General features: G+C 35.9%; 2 protein-coding genes across 10 annotated transcripts in view; one reads left to right on the top strand and one right to left on the bottom strand.

The window, feature by feature from the left end:
• The window catches only part of sun2 (Sad1 and UNC84 domain containing 2), an 18,338-nt gene extending 908 nt beyond the window's left edge, over positions 1–17,430 (bottom strand). For 2 of the 3 annotated variants that reach the window (XR_015494080.1, XM_087257959.1), the window contains exons 1-18: positions 17,215–17,430; positions 13,838–13,958; positions 13,617–13,741; positions 13,237–13,314; positions 12,569–12,628; positions 12,377–12,470; positions 9,079–9,140; positions 8,822–8,928; positions 8,644–8,721; positions 8,510–8,563; positions 8,301–8,344; positions 8,099–8,216; positions 7,803–8,021; positions 7,628–7,712; positions 5,633–5,748; positions 3,128–3,295; positions 2,143–2,232; positions 1–251 (exon numbers count right to left, since the gene is read on the bottom strand). The exon at positions 1–251 is cut by the window's left edge. Coding sequence is in view for 1 of the 3 variants with exons in the window: in XM_087257959.1 (XP_087114085.1) it covers positions 138–251; positions 2,143–2,232; positions 3,128–3,295; positions 5,633–5,748; positions 7,628–7,712; positions 7,803–8,021; positions 8,099–8,216; positions 8,301–8,344; positions 8,510–8,563; positions 8,644–8,721; positions 8,822–8,928; positions 9,079–9,140; positions 12,377–12,470; positions 12,569–12,628; positions 13,237–13,314; positions 13,617–13,741; positions 13,838–13,956 (1,731 nt within the window). In the remaining 2 variants the exon portion in view is untranslated. Of the gene's footprint in view, positions 252–2,142; positions 2,530–2,572; positions 3,296–5,632; positions 5,749–7,627; positions 7,713–7,802; positions 8,022–8,098; positions 8,217–8,300; positions 8,345–8,509; positions 8,564–8,643; positions 8,722–8,821; positions 8,929–9,078; positions 9,141–12,376; positions 12,471–12,568; positions 12,629–13,236; positions 13,315–13,616; positions 13,742–13,837; positions 13,959–17,214 lie in introns of all 3 variants that reach the window. The other variant, XR_015494081.1, reaches the window with a different exon arrangement.
• Positions 8,840–22,178, top strand: part of rap1gapb (RAP1 GTPase activating protein b) — a 184,867-nt gene continuing 171,528 nt past the window's right edge. For 3 of the 7 annotated variants that reach the window (XM_087257947.1, XM_087257939.1, XM_087257955.1), the window contains exon 1: positions 8,852–8,945. The gene's annotated coding sequence lies outside the window, so the exon portion shown is untranslated. Of the gene's footprint in view, positions 8,946–22,178 lie in introns of all 7 variants that reach the window. The other 4 variants (XM_087257945.1, XM_087257951.1, XM_087257942.1 and 1 more) reach the window with 4 other exon arrangements.

Here is a 22,178-nt window from a genome sequence, read left to right as displayed (position 1 = left end):
AGTTTAAATATATTTTTGGACAGGGCAAAACAATCTGATATCAGTCAAACATTCATGTGCGTTTTTTTGGTAGTCGTACATTAGGAAGCAGTTGGAGTCCAGTGCATTTGGGGTTGATTTTTCTTTTCTGAATGGTGTCAGGCGAGTGCTGGTTCTCCGTGGACTCTGAAGCGGTAAACGCAGGTGTACTCCAGGTGACCCCAGTTACTCAGAACTCTCAGCTCCACCATACTGTAGACGTCTGACACCTCCTGCACCACACAAAAACAAGCAATTAAGCAGTCATAGGGCTGTGCACTTTTTTATGGCTCCAAAGTTTTTGAAAATGGTGATTTTGTTTTGTAGAGTGGACTATGAAAAAAGCTTTGAAAAAATTATGTATTTTAATTATGTGTCCAATTCAGATGTCAATGTTGACTTCCAGTGGCTTTTCGATGTTCTCCTCGTGTTGGTGTGGGTTTTCTCTGGGTGCTCCAGTTTCTCCTACAGTCCAAAGACATGCGCTATAGGTCAACTGAATAAACTAAATTGGCTGTAGTGTATGAGTGCGTGTGTGAGAGTGTGTATGGGTGTTTGCCAGTACTGGGTTGTGGCTGGAAGAGCATGCGCTGCATAAAACGCATGCTGGAATAGTTGGCAGTTCATTCCACTGTGGTGACCTCTGAAATAGACTGAGCTGAAGGAAAATGAAAGAATGATTGGAAAAAAAGAAAACGTGTAGTGGAGTTGTTTTGGATGTTTGGCATTTTTGACTGCATTAATGTTAGGGGCCTGTTCCATGAAGCTGGATTAGCAGGCTAGCCAGTTAAATTTTAGTTTAGTTTGCACCAATCTTGGGTTTTATGTAACATTATGACGACAGTTCGACTCTTTATTGCCATGGTATTGTGGAGTAGTTGAGCTGAGCTACTTTCATGGTAACACAGAATTGGTGCAGACTAAACTGAAACTTAACTAGCTTTATGGTAAAGGCTCTTGAAAACTTTACCTCACTGTCAGTAAAATCTGTTAAAAACTTTGTGCTTGCCCTCGACATATTGCTGTGATGCTTAAAAGAGTCGGGAATCAACAAAATAGATGAAATATCTTTTGGGATTTTGACTGAAAAGGATAGTGTGGATGCAGAGGGTTGTAGATGACATTTGACAGAATCCAATTTATCCAGATTAGTGTAGACCAGGAGTGCTTCAACTTACCTCAAAACTCCTGCACGAATTTTTCTAGAAAGCCTAGTACAAGCTTGATTAGCTAACCCAGGTGTGTCTGATTGGGGTTGAAACTAAACTTTGTAGGTTACCAGCCATCTAGGTCTGAGTTTAGGCACCCTTGGTGTAGATGTAGCCTCTTGTCTAGGCCTTGCAAAATCAGCATTTATAATTTTTTTAATTGTATTTTATTTAGCGATGATGCACTAAATCCATTAAAAGTCTGAGCAAAGACAACTATAGATTCATTCATTTTTCTTCAGGTAAGGTCGCCACAGTGGAATGAACCACCAACTTTTCCGGCACATGTTTTACGCACCGGATGTCCTTCTAGCCACAACCCAGTATTGGGTAACATCCATGCACTGTCATTCCCAAACACACTGACACTACGACCAATTTAGTTTATCAATTCACCTATGGCGCATGTCTTTGGACTGTGGGGGGAACTGGAGCACCCGGAGGAAACCAGCACGGGGAGAACATGCAAACTCCACACAGAAATGCCAACTGACCCCGCTGGGGCTCGATACAGCAACGGTCATGATTCATTGTGCTGCCATACTTATAGATTAAGATTTAGATTTTAAATAAACACTGTTGTTTTGAGTTCTGAAGATAATTAGGCTGTAAGATTATTTAGTTATAAAAACATTTCTTGAGCATCAAATCATAAGGAAGCTTTCTGAAAGATCACGTGGCAGTGAAGACTTGAGTGATGATGCTGATAACTCATCTTTGAAGCCCAGGAATAGATTTAGATTTGAACATTTTGTAAAAGAAAACATTTAATTTAAATTGTACAAATATTTAACATTTTTTAGTATTTTTAATATTGTGGTTGGGCTACCATGACATTATAAACACTTAATAAAACAACAACAATAATAATTATACAAAAACAAATAAATAATAATGATGGTCTTTTTTGACTCACCGGAAGTTTAAAAGTCTGAATGGGTTCTCCATCCTGGTCATAAATAAATGTCCCAAGCAGCTTTCCATCTTCAGTCTCATTAGACACGCCCTGAACACACAATATGCAACAAATCTCTGTGCTGTTGTTTACTATTTATGAAAGAACAGATTACGTCACAGCTATAACAACACTGAATGATTCCTTTCAACAGATAAATGATGAAGCGCTGATAGCCAATCAGAATCCATCCTGCTTTAAGACAAAACAGTACAGGACTTTTTTGTTTGTTTCTTATCAGTCCAATGCAAATAAAACCTCCAGAAGGAATTTAAGTATTTTTAAAGCACTTTCTGAGAGGCTGTACTCTAGATTTCAATTATAATACATCTTTTTAAAGGTCCTTTTCTAAACTGTTTTTTTCTCCTACATTAAAACATGCATCTTCTACACATGGTTTTATTAACTGAACTTTACAGTTCATAGCTATATTCTGAAGGTTTTTACCGAAGGATATTCTACAAATGAATTATTTTATTTAAAAAAATTCTGTTTTTTTATTTTTACTGGCAGTTCCCAATATTTATGAAGTGATATTTACAGCCCTGTAAAATCACCTACATAAACCCTTTGATTTAATAAGTCCAAACTATTTTCCCATCTTTAATTTCATTCAGATTTTTATTTATGCTAGAAATGTATGCAAATAGCAAATATTTAATAATGTCTCATTTGCATATTCAAAGAACATGCCATTTTAAAGAACAGATTTAAACTTGTGATACACAAAAACCTGTCATTCTGAATGTAATCAGTCAGTTGGAGAAGTATAGTGGTATATATCACTGTGCTATAAATATACCCTATTCCAGTACAGTGTCTTGCCTTAAAAGCAGATTTGAAGCAGCAGAAAAAATGTAGTGAACCATTATAAATATTATCTGCTAATCATTCTTACTGTAAACGGGGCTTTGCAAAGAAGAAAAAAAATCTAATATGCACTCACGTAGACAGAAAAGTCCTTGGGCGCGCTGTCCAGGCGTCCGGTGGGTGACAGATCTTTGGGAATGTGTTCAAGTGTGACATGCGTGATCGCAACGGGATAAGACAAGGAGATCACCAGGAAACCCTGAGAGCCTCGGAAAGCCCAACACTTCCCGGGATACAGCTCCGGCTAACACATAAACACACAAACAAACACACACGCAAAGAGGGTCAGGGGGCTGTTCCAGAAAGCAGGTTATGTGACATACATGGGTAAGTTTGAGAGTAAGTAGGTGGTTAACCTCAACTTTGGTTCCAAAATCGGAGGTAACTTCTGGGTATGTTAAGTAGCCATAGCAACTTACTCTCTGAAGATAACCTGCTCCGGAGCAGTTTATGTTCAGAGTAAGTTGCTATGTTTCAGAGTTTGTCTGTTTCAGAGAGTTTACTGAGCATTGCATGCTCTTTTGATGAGAATATTTATGGATGTGGACACACAGATACAAGTTTTTTCGTTGTGAGAGGGTTATAAGTGCATAGTTTTTTTCATAACCAAATTCATATTTAACAAACCTTTTTGAAATCAAATGTGACAAACCGCGGGTCTGCGCTTACCATGAAAAAAATTCAGTGCAGCTCTTTGTATTCGCGTCAGGGCATTTTAGGCAACTGTACAATGTGGCAGTAGGACCACCTGTACAGTACGCCTGGCACTCAACTGTTTTTTACACTTTTGTACAGTTCCTTGGTCATACATTACTGCGTATCATTACACAGATGATTCAGAGCACGGGATTAGCGTAGTGGACAGTGCGTCGATAAAGAACAACGGAGCGCACAAAGGAGTAAGTTCGAATCTCACATACAGATCTTGTGTTTTTTCTCTCCTTCTGCACCCTCACATTTTTCTGTATAATATTATAAGTGGCAGCTTTGTCTTTTGTAGGAAAATATATCTTTAATTTAAGATGTAGGATGTCGTTCTTATATATACATTCACGCACACACACCTACATTTTTTAATATAATATTTTTTTCAGGGTTTCTAAATGCTATTGTGTGCATTAATAGCAGCCGATTTTAAAGCTCCATCAGTCACTAAAGGACACTGATAGTATAAAATTTGTCCAAAGTATAAGTGTGCAGGTACAACTTAATTTTCTATCCTTAATCTTTTGGTGTTTCAACTATTAAACTCATTACTGCTTCCACTTACCAGCTCATCACACACCCCACCTCATCACTATGTTGAGGCTAAATGGCTGATTTTCAGGAAGTAATGATTCAAGTGTATAATACAAATATAGTAAAAAGCAAATGTTGCTTAACACAATGTTTATTTTTATTATATTTGTATTATACAATAGAATCATTACTGGGCACTACATTGTTACTTGCTGGAGGACAAAAGATACCCTTTTCTGCCTTATACGATGACACGTACCTGCAGCCTGACCCAGAGGAAATCTCAGTGACCCAAGTAGACAAAACAGATGGAAGAGTGCTTAAAAAATATAATTAGTCAAAAAACTATGTTTAATCAAATAGTTTGGTCTGTTCATTTCATCATTTCCTGAAATTAAATGAATGATCTTTTACACTGCTTTATACACGCACCTTTCAACGTGTAACATATTTTTCATATACATTTCTCACCTTAAGTTGATGCTCATGTGACTTTATCTTTGAAGATGGACCTTATACAGCTACTTTAGAATTTAAATATGTAGATAAAAGATTTTGTGATCCAAGAGTAATATTCAAATATGGAAAAGTGCAGAAAATTCTTACACTGCTTGTTAGTTGAGGCAGAAGGAACTTCGTCTGCATGCAAAATAAAAAGAACTTAAAGCTATCTGACAACAATCACTTACAACAGTGACAGAGTGTGTGGCTTAAGTCAAAAACTCAACCACTGAAAAGCCTTTAATTTCTATAAGCCTTATTAGTCAATACACATATTGTGGCCTTAAGAAATTAATGGCAAGAAAAATAAATGCATGAATGGTTACACAACATACTACCAATTACACAAAGGATGTTAAAGAGTAGTTTAATTTACAATAAAATGGAGGGTGGCATGTGTAATTTAATGAACTAATAAATTTTCTTATTATTTATTTTTTCTTTTCTTATCTATTTCTTATTCTATATTTCTTTCCTTCGTTGAAGCAGATGTGTAATCTCTGTGTTTAAAACCTCCAGCTTCGCTTGTAAAGTGCGTTGCCCTTTTTTTCTCACCGTGACTTTCTATGGTGACTCGTGAATTCGGCGATCTACTGAAAATGCCTTCAGGTGTGTGCCGTGCACGCGCATTAACCCGCGGTTATCTTAAGGAGGTTGATTTAACTAACTCTTGTCACCTGTTTTGGAACCAACATACTCGCGGTAAGCAGGTTTTGGGTAAATCAACCGAGAGTTTAGGTTTTAGCAGATGGTAAGTTAACCCAGCTTTCTGGAATACCCCCCAGATCTGTTGAGCTGAAGGTGGACAGTGTGATGTGGGAGTGTTTGTGTGAGCTGTTACCTGTATAACTGTACGAGGGCTTTCTGAGTGATACCACAGAGGAATACCGAATAAACTGAGACATGCAGACCTGGTCTTATACGTCTCTGAACAACGAGTGTTTAACACACTGGCACCTGCACAAACACACAACCACAGACAGTACAGTAGATATTTGATGTCTGGAAAAGGCTGCATTTATTTGATCAAAAATAGTCAAAACAATTGTAGTGTGAAATATTCTAAGAGTTCAAACGTAATATATCTTTATTATTATACTGTATATACCTGTATTTTTAAAATTTTATTTATGTCCATGATGGTAAATCTGAACTTCCAGCATTCAGGCTTCTGATGTCTGATGATCTTTAAGAAATCATTCTAAAATGTTCATTTGTTGCTTTAGAATTGTTTATCAATGTTAGTTGTGCTGCCTTTAATATTTTTGTAAAATCTATATATTTTTTAAAGATTTTAGAAAGCAACCTTACATGAATCTTACAGGAATATTTGAGAGCCCAAATATTTTAAGGTTCCATGAAATTAAAATGTCAGTTTTTTTTGTGTGTGTGTGTGTTAATATTAATATTGTTAGTTTTTAGGGCATCTATAAGTTTCAGAACCTGGCGCAGTTCGTTTGGCACATGTGAAAACAGCAATCGCGCTCAGATCCACGCCAAAACAGTCGGTCCGAGTTCACCAAAATGAGGTGGTCTCGGCTCGATTGAAACAAACTCTGGAGCTGATCAATTGTAGTGATAAAGCAATATGATCCAACAAACTAACGAACCAGGCTATATCACAGTGTATTATGGATATGTAATGGGTAGGACCAGATGGAATCTGCGGGCATTTTTTGTGCAGAATTGTGTAAAAAATCTGCGGATAATGCGGAACGATTTTGGGAGTATCATAACTAAAACCTTAATATATAAAATAAAAAGTAATACCTTTTTAACTTTTATTTAATGTTTACAATGCAAATCCAATTAAATCAACTTTATTTGGTAAACAAAGCAAGTCTCTCACATTATCTCATAATTCTCTCTACTAAAAGACAGAAAATATTACTATACAAACTGTATTGTAAATAAATCATATGACGTTTTATATTAGTCAATAATATTACTGAAATTAATTTAAAAACTGAAGAAATATAAAATGTACACACATTTACACAAGTAAATAAACAGAATCAATGATGGGCTAAAAATCTGCGGAAATTTACAGAATTCTGCACGCGGAGATTTCGTGTGGGCCTAGTAATGGGCATATATGGCTATATGAAGAGAGAATGATGATTAGGGCGGGATGACATTCCTACCAGTAAATGTGCATTTCATGTCCGATACGAAAGTAAAAGCATACTGAAATATTAACGAGAGCCGTTTATCCATTGGGAAATTGACTGAACTGCAGTTTTGGTTTATTTGTTATCTCTCTCTATATTGTAAAGCCAATAATGCGTAATTCTAGCCAAGGCCTGTGTATGAGAAAGTCTTAACTCTGATTTATATTTATATTATATTAAATTATATTATATTTGTATATTTTTTTAATGTCATGTTGCTCATCGTCATAAATTAAAATGAGGACGCATGACAGCTGAGCGGGACTGAAAAATAAACCTTGGAATTCTGACCAATGTGAAAAAGAGTTCACTCGCATACAGGGATGTAGCGGACATTTTAAAAGTGGAGGGACAGCTGTATGAGATCCAAAAGTTTACGTTTATATAATTATTAATTACCTGTTTCTAAACGGTCTGTCTCTAAAGTTGAGGGGGACATTATGTTTCAACAATATTTCTCTATATTAACTTTTTCCTGAAATTTTGATTAACCATATACAGCCTAGTTACATTTATTGTTTAAAGTAAGAAAAATGGTGATCCCTAAATTTAATCCATGGATGTATGTTAGTATGTGTGTGTATGTGTGTGTATATATATATATATATATATATATATATGCAAATTAATAAATTCAGTTATCAAGCAGAAAACTGGTACAATACCTGAAGATTCCAAAGCATAGTCTGCCAATCCAATCCCATCCGCTCTGTACAGACTAATAGCCCTGTGGACGATTTCTTTCACATCCTGTTATTAAACACACACAAAAAAACACCCTGATTCTCACATAAAGTCACACTCTCTCAAAAAGAAAAAAGTGTCCTGTCAGACACGAACTTGTATAGTAGCGGCTCCGGCTCCTTCCTGCTGCAGTGTCTCTCCAACAGTCCTCCAGACATCTCTGCTGCTCCCTTTCTCATGTGCTAGTTTCTCTAGTATCTGCTTCTCCAGATCCTGTAGCGCCCTCTGCAGCTCCGGGCGCAGCACTATACTTGATTCCAGAGAGCTTGGATCTTTCAGGTGTTTTATTAGCCAATCAGACAGCTCTGCTCTCAGCTGCACAGTAAATGACATCATTAGTTGCAAACATTGATGCTCCATTGTTTAAAATGAGCCAAAAAACATGCCCTTACATTGTTGTTGTGAGCTTCAAGTGCATCGACTCTTCTCGTAAGGAGATCTTGGGTTGAATGAAGGTTTGAGATGCTGGACTTCAGCTCAGAGATTTGCTGACCACGTTCAGATTCAGCACTGGGAAAAGTAAAACATGTCATCAGTTGGATTAAACTATGATGCAACATGCAAAAGCAGATAAAACGCTGCAAAGGGACTCACTTCCTCATGTGATCATTCATAGTCTTCACATCGGTTTGCATCATCTAGGAGACAAACAGACAAATACACAATTAGATGGATGACATCATTTCCTGTTTTGTGCTGTGTTGCCATGACAGAACAAACAGAGGTGGTAGAAAGGAAGTGGGATGATGCTGTCAATGAAAGCATCTAATACAGAAACCGGTGTAAATGATTTGTTTGCGCACCTCAGATTTGGCTTTTTGTCTCACACTCTCTTCCTTCAGCAGTTCAATGTCTCTCTGAGATTAAAACAAAACACATAATGAGAAAACACGCTGAGAGGTATTAGCATGAATAATTGTGGTGAAGTTTTAATTACCATGAGGTTTGCCTCTCGTTTGTGCAAGTTGGCGATCTCATCCTTCAAGTTAGACAGACTGGCATGCTGGAGATGATCCTAAAGAGAGACAAAGTGCATTTAATAAAATAGTAATCAATTTAAGAGAAAGATGCATTGCACAACATTGTGAAATATTAACTGGAGACTTTAAACTCACATCAAATACTGCTTTCACAGGTCTATCTGTGTGTTTAACAGGGGGAGTGCTGGTAACAACAACATGGGGTGCAGGACGAGACGAAAACGGGAACCAGTACCATATCCCTGCAACAGAATTTCAGGTAATTGCATATTAATGTTTTATACTCCGTCATGAATGTGCATTATTTACAGCTACATGCACATGGTCTTTAAGGTGTGAAGTTAATTATCTTGACCTGCATAGATTTCATTAGAAGACTATATCTGTCTTACCAAAAATGAGAAAGATAAGGAGGAGGACCAGCAGGACAGCTTTTTTCATATCAGCTGTGCATCTACAGTGGAAATAGAAAGCAGAGGTACAGTAGTCATGTGAAGATTCAGTTCAGAATATATCATGGGTTATTTACTGTATTGTATCATACAGTAAGGTCTAATCCCAATTCTCCCCCTTGCCTTTACCCCTCAGTTTGCCTGTTCACATGAAGGGGTAGGGGTGTCCCAATTCTCTTTAGCTTGAAGGCGTAGGGTTAAGGGGGAGGGCTAGATAGCCCTTGAAACAAATTTTTTTAGGACCACACTTGGAGCCAAGGGGTACGAAAATTACCCAGAATACACCATCTACAATGGCAGCATGGCTGCTCACGTACAGTAAGTCAGAAGGTGTATAAAGTATTATTTTTGACATTACAAATTTTTACAACAAACAAACACGTTTGAATATATTCATTATATTTTTTGTGTTTTTCGCCATGCTATAAAACAACACCAAAATAAAAAGTTAAATTTCGCTATCTATAATCCCTAATAATAACACCTGTACAGCAGTCCCACAACAAACTTTCACATCTGACATTCAATGAAGACCCTGCCAGAAAAGTCTAGTGGCTGAGAATGAGCTTTTTACAGTGTCTGCTATAATGTGAATGTTGTTTTCGTATGTTTACATGGATGAATATGGTCATGGTGTAAATGCACAGTACAGTTATGAGCTTATTGCCACATTATATTGTTATGATAACATGATATCGTTGCTTTCAGTAATTTCTTGAAGATAAAAACCAAATAAAACTAAACTGGAATAACAGTGGCCATCGTCTGAGTAATCGCAATGACAATATAATGGCGTGTGCAGGTGTTGTAGTGCCGTCCCATATCTTAGGGGTAAATTTTGAAGACCTTACCCTTGACCCAGAGTGTGGGGAAGGGGCAGGGATACAAAAATTGAATTTTTTTACAATTGGAATTGGGCCTAAATGTTTCTTTTTGGCTGTTAGCAGAAACATGTTATTTTTAAGTACTGTAAGACTCATTTTTCAGCTTGTGTTTTGGTTATTCCGGCAGTAACAAACAAACCATATTAATGTATTTACACATATTGATATTCACAGTAGCTGTCAGACAGAGTTGCATATCCAATTAAGTTGATGTAAAAACAAATTGTGTGTTTTCTTCCTTATTGTGCCTTTCTGAGTAAAAGAGCTTCTTGAACAAGAAAATGTAGATCAGAACTTGATTTTGTCCATCAGTAATTGATTAATGTATGGATGTTTTTTTTTTTTTTTTGCTATTAGTGTATTTCATCTAACTGACAGGATCTTGACTTTGAAGTTTGCACAAATAAACATGCCATCAGAAAAAAAAAGATGCTGTTCAAGAGGGAGAAAAAGCAGCTTTATTATAATTATCATTATTATTATTAGGGCTGTACGATTCGCTGCCAATGCTTTTTACTTGACTTTTTAACAAGACGCTCCTCGTATAGCCGTCTGTAGTGCTTTTTATGTGCTAGTTGTTATATTTCCACATGCTGTGGCAACAATTCTTACTCGTTTTTGTTCAGTGTCTGTGATTTTGAAACCAAAATGTTCCCATATTATTGATGTCCTATTTTTTCTTTGATATTAATTTGTCTATTAATAATTCTGAAGCAGCAAATGTCATCATCTCGCACTTCATCACTGGGGTCCGTTCTTCGTACGTGGATTACTCAGTTAGCTGGATTTGGATATTGACGATTTGACACGATCCAAGATTGTTTCGTTCTTCAAAGCTGATCCGAGAGTTGTTGTCATGACAACAGTTCTGGTAGATCAAACCTGATCGGGAGCAGGTTCAATTCATATAAACAGGATTAGATCGGCTCAGTTCAAGCAAAGATAATACAGAAAGTATGTTCCGAATTCTGATATTTTCTTACAGTAGTAGTTATATACACTTAGGAAAATGGTAAATATTTTTAAACTATGTATATAGAGTTATAGTCATTAATAAAATAAATAAAGTTATACATATTAATAAAACTTATGCAATCTGCACCCTCGAAATGAAAGAATAAAGACTGCCACCTGTTGGTGCAAAGAGAAAACTTATTGATATGAACTTTTTAGATCGCTTTAGTACAAATTGTGTATAATAAAAGTTGACAATATGTGACTTTTTATAATACATTTATGCAGTCATAAATATGTTTTGACAGTTAATATGCCAGTGATTATGCTTTACAAAAGTTGCAGACACCTTTACCAATATCAAAATGCTTTTGTAAACATCCGAATAAAAAAACGACTACTGTAATAAAGAAAATATTTTCTAAATGTAGAACTAAATACATTGATATGCATTGAAATACATGATGAATACTCTTGACACATGAAAGTGTGAAGCCTGCAGCTCACAACAAATGTGGAGAGTTATTGCGTGTCATATTTAACAAACCGTTTACTGCTAATTTGATGTAATTTTGCTCACATGGATAATTGAATATTAATCAGATGATGTCATTACGCTGCTGTGCCGTCAGCCAATCGTTGCATTGCTGATCATGATTTCGAGGACTGATAGATCTGTCCTTCATAACACACGCAACGATCTCAGGTCAGTTTATCCAGACATTCTAATCTGATTTGCGAACTTGTTTGAAGAACCAAATTAGCGAGAGATCAGTTATCAAGATTAAAAGATCCAGGATCTGCCAAATCATCTTAGATCATTTAAGCAAGGTACGAAGAACGGACCCCTGGTCTGTGCTTCCTTGTTTGTTTGTTTGTTTGTTTGTTTTTTTGGTTTTTGTGGGCATTCTACATAGTTCAATTGTGCAATTCTGATTGGGCAGAATGAAAGTGTGGTCACTCAATTGGCTAATAAGAATGTCACACACAGACGGCAGTCACGCATTTGCTCTGGGTGGGGGACATTATATAATACATAAATTACATTTCGCAGCCTCTTGCGATTTTTAGCTAATCGCAATGTTTCAAATCACGATTGTGATTCGATTTTGATTAATCGCACAGCCCTAATTATTATTCTTATTTATTATTATTATTTTTATTAATAATAAAAAAGTACAATGGCACATCAATTTGAAATTTTGTGCACAGATAAATCATTTAAAATAAATACTTTTATGTTCATTAAACGGGAATGAATAATTCTGATTTCATAATGCTGCAATAAAATGATTTGAGTTGATCATATAAAAAGATTCTTATCAAATAAAATTTTTTTTTCTCATGTTCATACAATTGTAATTATGCAGAAACAGACAAACACACAGAGAGCACTGTACCGGCTGAGCAGAAAAACGTTGATGAAAGACAGTCGAGAGGTGAGGCTGTACCATGCAGTGCCCAGCCACCAGTACAGCAGAACCAGAGCTTGAGCTGTAAGGCACACACACACATGGGCACATGACTACTGCAGGAGAAAAAGACTGATTGTTCATGTTGAGGGCTGAACACAGGCTTTATACATGTAATACCTGGAGATTGAAACACGTCCCACACGCCAAAGCCTGGTTCAGCAGCAGACTGGGTAGAACCTGAATGGGGAAAAAAAGCAACTCTTTACATGGAGGGATTGTTCAACTTCAAGAGTTGGTCAATAGTTGATAGTAACCACTGTCTTCAATAGTAGGAATAATGATATTTGTTTGATCAGATGTTTGGTGACAAACATTTTTCCAAACTAATTTTATACGTGTGTGTGTGTGTGTGTGTGTGTGTGTGTGTGTGTGTGTGTGTGTGTGTGTGTGTGTGTGTGTGTGTGTGTACATGTTTTTGTGACGCATCAGGACACAAATCTGTATAATGATATGGGTATTACAAGAAGGTGGTGAATTATGAGGATATTGCTGATTACCTCATTTCTCAAGAAGCTTAGAAATCACACAGAATGAGTTTAGTTTGCTGTGAGGGTTGGGTTTAGGAGTAAGGCCAAAGAAAATACAGTTTGTACAAAATAAAAACAATAGAAGCATATGTAATGTCCCCACAATTTACAAAAAGCCCTGTATGTGCATGTTAAGCAGAATAAAAGAAAGGTGAAGGGTAAAATAAAATAAATGCTTCATTTTTGAGTAAACTTTTAATCAACCAACCAGTTAGAAATAGTTTTTTGCACGTATGAAATTGAATTACAAACACTTACTAGGGTTTGACTTTATGGGTTGTTCATAATGATCCTCAGCTGAGGAATATCCAGAGGAAAATCCTTGAGTAGGAATGCCTGAAATGCGTTGACAATGGGAATAAGTGCATGTATTACAAGAACTAAATTTAGTAAAGCTATACTGTTTTAATCTACAATGTATGTACAGTAAATCTGTTATTTATACAGAAAATCAACATCTATATTAATAGCTGTACATGCATTCATACATGTTTCTAAACATGTGAAGTGAATCAAACTATTTGGGCAAATCTAAAAACTTTTGATGCTTCAAATGTTGATTACTCAGTGATAGATACATATTTATATTTGTTTATGTACATATTATATGAAATATTTAATTATTTAAAATTACTGACCATTCTCATTCTCAGTGGGGTTGAAGTCGATGCGCGGTGGCAGTATTAGACTCACGCTGCTCGCACGACTTGAATTGCGTGAAACGCTGCCAGTGCCCTTGCGGCTGGTCCTCTTCTTAAAAATCCTACAGGAAAGCATGCATCAACATGTATGGCTACTTTAAATGAACATTCAAACTATGTACACAATACACTGAGGGCTCCAGCATGTACAAACGCACCTGGTTGGACTCTCTTTGTAAGAGATGTGGCCAGTGGATCCAGTGGAACTGGTGCTGGCAGCGTCATCGTCAGGAAAGGACGTCGGTTTGGTCACTGATCTTGTGCTTCGTCTTGACATCTCTGCAGAACACATAAAAACATAGACTGTGTAAAAGTACTTTTCTTTTTTCTTTTTAAGGTGACTGAATATCACTAATAGGGCTGCACAATATATCGTTTTAGCATTGATATTGCTATGTGTGAATACGCAATAGTCACATCGCAGAACATGCAGTGTGGAGTCAGGACTATAGTTGACCAGGTACAACAGATCAGAACACATGAGAATTTCAGAGTCATTTCAGTTCAACCATAATAAAGTGAAAGTTTATCAATTTTTATTGTTTTTTTAAGGCCCGTGTAAACCTCAGAGGCGATTTTAAAGCATGTTGGCATTTAGGAGCTATAGGAAATTATCATGTTCATAGCTTCAACAAAGAATAATTGTATTTAACTATTTACACAATGAAAAACATACAGCTTTATTGTTCATTAAAGTGTTAATGATGTCATTTCTGTACCTGTATACTGTTAAGACTACTTTATTTGTATGTTTGCTCTACTTTATTTATCTCAGCTTGCAATGTGTTTTAATATTTTATGCACTCCCTTGCAAAACCAGCTCAATCAATTTTAGGCAAGGTTGGCCCAAAATGAATTTGCTGATCATTTACTTACCCAAGCCATCCAATATGGTGAGTTGCTGACTTTTTTTAGTTTTAGTTTTTTTTGTTTCATAGAACATGAAGATTTGTAGTTAAACCTGCTAGATTATGATTCATAAAATGGAAGTAAGCAGATACTGGTGCTTCGGAAGTCAATAAAGCACATAAAAGCTAAACTAAATGGCTCCTGATTAGGTCTTCTGAAGCGAAACAATAAATCTCTGCAAAAAACTGAATATTATAACATCATTACCTTTAGATTATTGCACTGACCAATCGATTTGCTACAGTGTGTCATCAGAAGCAAAGGGAATCAATTTTGTTTTGCGTGTCTGTTCTTTGACTCTCCAGGTGCTGATAGTCTTTGAATTGGATTATATTAATCAACATTGACCGCTGTGTTAGCCAAAAATCATATTTAATACACTAGCCAGACAAAGTCCCCTTCATCTTATTATTTTTGTAGGTTAGCTTTCCTTTTAAGGTGGTGCAGTGGGTAGCACTGTCGCCTCACAGCAAGAATGTTACTGGTTCGAGCCAGTTGGAATTTCTGTGTGGAGTTTGCATGTTCTCCCTGTGTTAGTGTTGGTTTCTTCCAGGTGCTCCGGTTTCCCCCCCACAGTCCGAAGACTTGCGCTATAGGTAAATTAGGTAAGCTAAAATTGTCTGTAGTGTATGTGTATGAATGAGGGTATGGGTGTTTCCCAGTGATGGGTTGCATCTGGAAGGACATCATCTGCGCAAAACATATGCTGGATGGTTTATTCCGCTGTGGTGTCCCTTGATTATTAAAGAGACTAAACTGAAAAGAAAACAAATGAATCAATTCTTTTTAAGGCTGCTTTATGCCTGCTCGTTTCACAATTGGATTAAAAGATGCAATGATGAATAAAACCTAGCTAAATGAAGCCTGATCTAATCAACGTCAGCCTCTAGTATCACACTATTAGATGTAAATGCTATGTAAATGAATTACTGCCACCTCTGAGCAGCACCTATGTAAAGACACCTAAATGCTGCTTCAGAAGTGTTTCTGTGCCAGCAAGTTAAGCAGTATATACAAGCCTAGATGGGAACCATGTGCATTACATGTTCCCTCTTTATTATTGAATTTACTCATTATCTAAAATACTTCATGACTCACAAGAAAACCATAAAATGCTGTAAATCAAATCACCAAGCTCAAAAGCATCGCAACAAATGTAACATTCAATAAGATGCTGACCACAGTTATAAAGTGCGCTCTAATGCTGATCTTTGTGTAACTCCTAATCTCAAACGGCAAGCTCATCCCGTGCAGGGTGACGGAGCTTTTAGCAGCAGATTATCTGAAGGAGAGCACGTGGAGCAAATTCCCAAACCACGGACCTCCAGGTCCCCTTCAATCAGTTACATTAAGTCCCTTTAGTTGGATAATCTCAACAACAGACTGCACTTTACAGTTTGATTAGCTGGACTTCTGCACGGATGGAGAAATACAAACACTCGTTCACTGCTCCTGTAGCCTATTTGTTTTAATAAAACAGTCATGATTTGGAATGAAAGCACCTATTATTTTTTCCCCCCACTACAAATCCTTAATCCTAATTCGGCTAATACTCTTGAGCAGAATTTAAATAAAACATGCCTGCATGTAAAACAAATTACTTGATGGCTAGTGGTGGGTGAAACGAGATGAAACAAGAAGCAAAATATTATCAAGTTCAAATATGAAGGTGTCAGCATCTCAGTTAGATCCTGTACAATTTAAATACACAATAGATGCTTTCAATGAAGCAAAAGATAGACTATTCATAATAAATGAGGCGAATGACACTACAGGCTTCAGCTTTCAAACTAAATCCCCCATCTTTAGATAATCTCACTAACAGCTATTTTAAACTGACAGTGTTGTCTCAACAGTTCAGATGTGCTCATTAGTTTCATCATTCAGTTTGTTACTTGATCTTTTTTATTATACATAATTAATGTTTTTTGTTAACTGGGGAACCTGTAAATCTATTTTCACAGTCCCATAACACCGTTGAGTATATACAAACTATTACAAAACTAAATTTATCAATATTAATAGTATTTTATTATTAATACCACAGACATTTTGCACAATACATTTTGTTTTCACAATACATTTTTATTTCAGATTGTGTTCATTTTGACCAATACTCATTTTGTCATGCTAGCCTAAACAAACTTCATATAATATAAATGTATCCATATTATGCTAACATTTAATGCATTTTGTTGTTTACAACATTATCAGGAGTAACCATGCAAACCATTTAATACTGTGGTAATGATCTGGAGCCACAGAAGGGGGCAAACTGAGTTTCCATTCTTACTTTACAAGACTTTGGCGGTTCTCTTGATATTTGCGCCAATTTCAACCACAAAGAGACGTTTCTTGGTTAAACGAGGTCATTTAAGTTTCCCTTTCCAATTGAAATGTTTTATTGGACGGAAGAGCACATACCTCATTGATGAATAACCACAAACAGATTTTCTAAATGAGATTCAACTAAACATTTGCAAATACGTTAACTATTTACTAGCACATTCCTCTAAAGTGCTCCCTCAGCATCATCTCTTTAGCATGAATGATATGATGACTAGTAACATAAACGCGCAACTTAGCGATATATTTAAAACGTATGTTTAGCGAATGTCTGTCTCACCTTCTTAGCGGGTCTCCAGGAAGACATGCAGCTTGTCAAAATCTATAGTCAAAACGCGATCCGTTCATCCGAAACGGCTCCACAATGACTGGGTAGCGAAGAAAAGAGCGGTGATACTCACGAGATGCGTAATACGTTACTCCCTTCGGTTACGCGGCTTTATAGCTAATTCAAACGCGCTACGACAGGATGCTTTGAGGACGGAAGAAGAGCTCTTCTTATCAGGAAGGGTCTTTTGACAGTTGTCAGCTCCGCGGCTCCACCTCTCGTCGTCGTTTAGGGTTGTTTATAGAAAGATGATGTAGACTAGAAAGCAACGGCTACTGTCCTGCTGGCCTGCGCCATCTTGTGGACATTACGTTCAAAAGCTGCCTTTCACTCAATCGCAGAATTCATATAGTCGTTTTATCTAGCGATAAGGTCATTGTTTGTTGCTATTGTTGTTTTTCTTAACTTTAGATGGAGCTAAACTCACCCTTTTCGAGCAAATGACTATATGTAAACAAATATGGTGAACGGTTTGCAAAAATTCAGAAGTAAATAATGAACTACGTCACGCCTCGCTATCTGACAGAAATACAAACAGTAACGTTAGCGACGTAAAGCCTTCTGTCACCTCTGAGTTATGTTCACTAGTTTTGTTAATGAATACCCCTTAAACTCTTTTTTTTGCATACACTATTGTTAGAAATCACGTGATACTGATGAATAAATTACCCAATGGCTGCTTATTATTAAGCTTTTTTTTGGCAATCACAAGAGTAAATCTATGTTTAAAACTGTGTATATTCAATTTCAATAATATACATGAAAACTATAGTTTTAATCTATATTTAACACTTTTTAAAATAAGGTTTCAGTTGTTAACATGCGTTGATTATAAAAAAAGCACTTGCCCCTTTGAACCATTTTTTATTATAGCCTTTTAAAATTATAACCATGTTTTTTGGCAGATATGTTACCATTCATGTAACCACCGTTTTAGGCTAGTAAAAAACAATAGGCTATAAGGTTGTTGTAGCAAAACTGTGGTTAAGTTCAATGGTTTAATTGCAAAAACCATATTTGTTTGTTTGGCAGCCCCTTATCTTGCATTTCAAACCATTTCTTATTTTGACCATGTCTGACATTGATCTTGAAAAGACCCACAATAAGACTTTTAGCTAAATTGTTTTCTGCTATAAATTCTTAATAAATATTAGCTAACTCAGCATTATTTGTAAGAAAAACAAAAATAAATTTGTATGATAGTTTTTTTAATATGCATCTGGAAAGTATTCATTCATGTTTTCACCTTTTCCACATTTTTTTGTTAAAGCCTTATTCCAAAATGGATTAAATTTATTTATTTAAGAACACTTTACAGGTGCACTGTATTTTTTTACCCCTTTTAAATATTTTTTATATATAGTATTTTTACCCTTTTTACCCTTGTATTTTTTTAACCTGTTTTGACGTATTATTTAAATATACATTTATTTACTGCACATTAGCTCTTCATAAGTGCAATATAAACAAGATCTTAACACATTTATTATTTTAAAAAGTTCTAAAATTGTTTAAGTAAAACCATCGTTAACTATCATCATACTATATGTGCAGTAACATTTATTAATGCAATTTTAAATCCTTTTATTACTACTAAAAATAGTTATTTTTACTAACGTCAACAAAGGTTAATAATTGATGTAAAATGCTCATTGTCTTGAATCTGTGAAAGTGGGATAAGGTGAAGCAAGTTATTTACACGATTTTTTTTAATGGTGGTATAATAGGCCTACTTTTGGATGATAATAATAGCTGATAATACGCCTTTACATTTCAAAATGTTACACTAATGTTACACACAATGTTGAGCCTACAGTAGTCTAATCAAATACATGCAGCCTTGGTAAGGGAGGAATAATTCTGGCAAAACAAACACATTTTGAAACAGTGATGTATTTTAGTATTATTATATCTTTATATACATAAGATGGCGCTATTGAGCTTTGTAAGGCCCAAAGTGTTCAATGGTGGACCAAGGATTAGAACTAGAAACCGTAGACAATTTAGTGAAATACCATTCATTTAAAAATAGCTTACATTGTTTGCTTGTTTTAACCACTTTCAGCAACGGCTTTATTTCCATCTGTCAAATCACATTTTTCTTAGAGCTTTTACACTTCTCACTCATCCAGAGAGAGTTTAAATCAATTTGCCTTCCTTGCGTTTCAGTTCAATTAAAAGTAGCCTACTCCTAACAAAACACATATTGTTTTAATTAAATAAACATTATGGCCATTCACACTGCAGGTTTATTCTATCTAATTACCTTTTCTGTAACTGACTGAGAATATTCTTACTGTTTTACACCATATACATAAAAATTTACTTTAGCTGAGATGGCAGAAGCTTTGTGAAAAAGTTTTTGTTGTTGTTGCTACAGGTTGACAGACAGGGTTAATGCATTCAGAGATCCACTGCCATTGAAAACAATGCAATTTGTACCCTTCTAAATGAGTCAATTGGGGTTAACTGAGAGCTATCAGATCTAATGCAGTCTTGGAGGATTGAGTGAATGCTTAAAATGTCACACCCGCCTCAAACGGTGTTCACCTTAAAGGAAACATTCAAATCAATAGTCTGTCCTTAAGGGCTGCTGCGTATCTTTGCATTTCAAACCATTTCTTATTTTGACCATGTCTGAGTAAAGACATAGATCTTGAGAAATGCCTGCGACAATGATAGGCTTTTAGCAAAATAGTTTTTCTGTCATGAAGTATCTAAAAATATTAGCCTTGGATTAGCTGTAAGAAGAACAAAAACAATTAAAATTTTTATATATATATATATATATATATATATATATATATATATATATATATATATATATATATATATATATATATATATATATATATATATATATATTTACCAGTTTTGACAGTATTATTTACATTTATTTATTGTCCATAATTCTTAATTTTCCTTTCACTTAGTCTCAGATTTTTTAGAGGTTGTCAAAGCAGAGTAAGCCACTAACTATTCCGGCATATGTTTCACGCAGCAGTACTGGGAAACACCCATACACTCTCGCATTCACACGCACTCGCAAACTAAGGCCAATCTAGTTAATCTAATTCACCTATAGTGCATGTCTTTGGACAGTGAGGGAAACCAGAGCACCTGGAGGAAACCCACGTAAACATGGGAGAACATGCAAATTCCACACAGAAATGCCAAATGGACCAGCTGGGACTCAAACCAGCGACCATCTTGCTGTGAAGCATACTGCACATTATCTCTTCAGGAATTCAATATTTTTTTAAAAAAAAGGAAGACTCTATAAAATCTTAACACATTTATTCTTATATTTACTCAATTTTCTTAAGTTCTTAAAGACATTGAAAGGTTTATCCTTTTTTAATTGGCTAATAGGATTTGACCAACCTGATCTTACAAGAAAGTACAATTGTTTTCTGGGGTATTTTATGAATTCGTATGTTATAAAAAATAATTTTTAGAAGGAAAAAAAAGACTTGGGAAAAAGGACAAAAAAAATTGAAAGCACAGTCCCTAAAACAGTCATCACTGCACTGTAAAAGCCAAATGGTTCGTTCTAATCAATTCAGCTTTATTTGTATAGCGCTTTTACAATATAGATTGTGTCAAAGCAGCTTCACATAACTGGTCATAGTAACTGGATCAGGGTAGTTCAGTTTTTAGTGTTTAAGTTCAGTTCAGTTTAGCTCAGTTCAGTGTGGTTTGAAGTCATTATTGAGAGTCCAAACATTAAAGAGCAAATTCATCGATGTTTTCAGATCCTGAACCATGCAAGCCAGTGGCGACAGTGGAGAGGGAAAAAAACTTTACCAATAGAAGAGTGAAGAAAAAAAACCTTGAGAGAACCAGACTCAGTTCGGCACAACCATTTTAATTTCTCCGCTGGCCAAAAGTCTTGTGCAGAGATGCAGTCTCAGCAGTGGAGGCTGGAAGCTGGCCTCAGCGAAGACTCGTCTGTCCCTGGAGCGTCGCTGGAATCAGTCTCATGCTCTCCACTCCCCTATGACCAACAGCAACGCAGCAGATCAGGATACGGCCTGGTCCCTGATATGGACACCTTGGCATCATCTCGTCGCTGGTCTTGGATCCAATCAGTGACTCCGCATAATCTGAGGACCTCGGGATGAGTATCCCCAGGTGGATATGGAGAAGAAAGAGAATAATTAGCGTAGCTGCAGTTCATAGTGTATATAAACAAGATGTGGAAACCCGCTAAGTGATGCATTGAGTGTATGTTTTACTAAACAGATAGCCCTCAAATTGTTTAAGTTTAAAAACTAATCCCAATGAGTACTGTGAACTTAATCCATTTGAGTAAATAAAGCAATTTGCGTGCATTAGACTCAATAAATGAAGAGAACTCAAACCAACTGAGCACTGTAAAACCCAATAAGTTAAGGCAACTCAAACCGTTTGAGAAAACCAATTGTAACAAACCATTTGAGTTAAAAACTAATATATATGAGTACCATGAACTTACTCTATTTAAGTTGCAGTAATGAGGTATTTAATTAACTCATTACCTTCAACACTGAGTTCAAAACTCTTTTTAAATGAGTAGAATTCACTTTTAGTCAATTCTGAGTTAACTACACTCAGTTCATTTCATATAGTTGACTGCTGGATTTACAGTGTGGGGTAATAAACAGATTCGCCAAATTGGAGGCTAATTTAAATAAATTCGTTAAAAAAACTTTCATAAAATTACTTATGAGTTAACATAAGATTGTGTTGTTTTGTTATGTTACTTGCTACTACATGTCTATTATTAGTCAGAGACATTGGGGGTGAAGTCTAGATAGGATACAGCTGTGAATACACACGCCAATATAGCATCATTTTGTGACACTGTATAACAACAAATAATATTTTTACAGTACTCTGACGGTGGGGTTTAGGGCTAGGGTAGGGGTAGATGT

The sequence above is a fragment of the Danio rerio genome, chromosome 6 (genome assembly GCF_052040795.2).
Source record: "Danio rerio strain M-AB ecotype USA chromosome 6, GRCz13ab, whole genome shotgun sequence".
Classification (NCBI taxonomy): Eukaryota; Metazoa; Chordata; class Actinopteri; order Cypriniformes; family Danionidae; genus Danio; species Danio rerio.
This window is presented reverse-complemented; position numbering and strand designations above follow the sequence as displayed.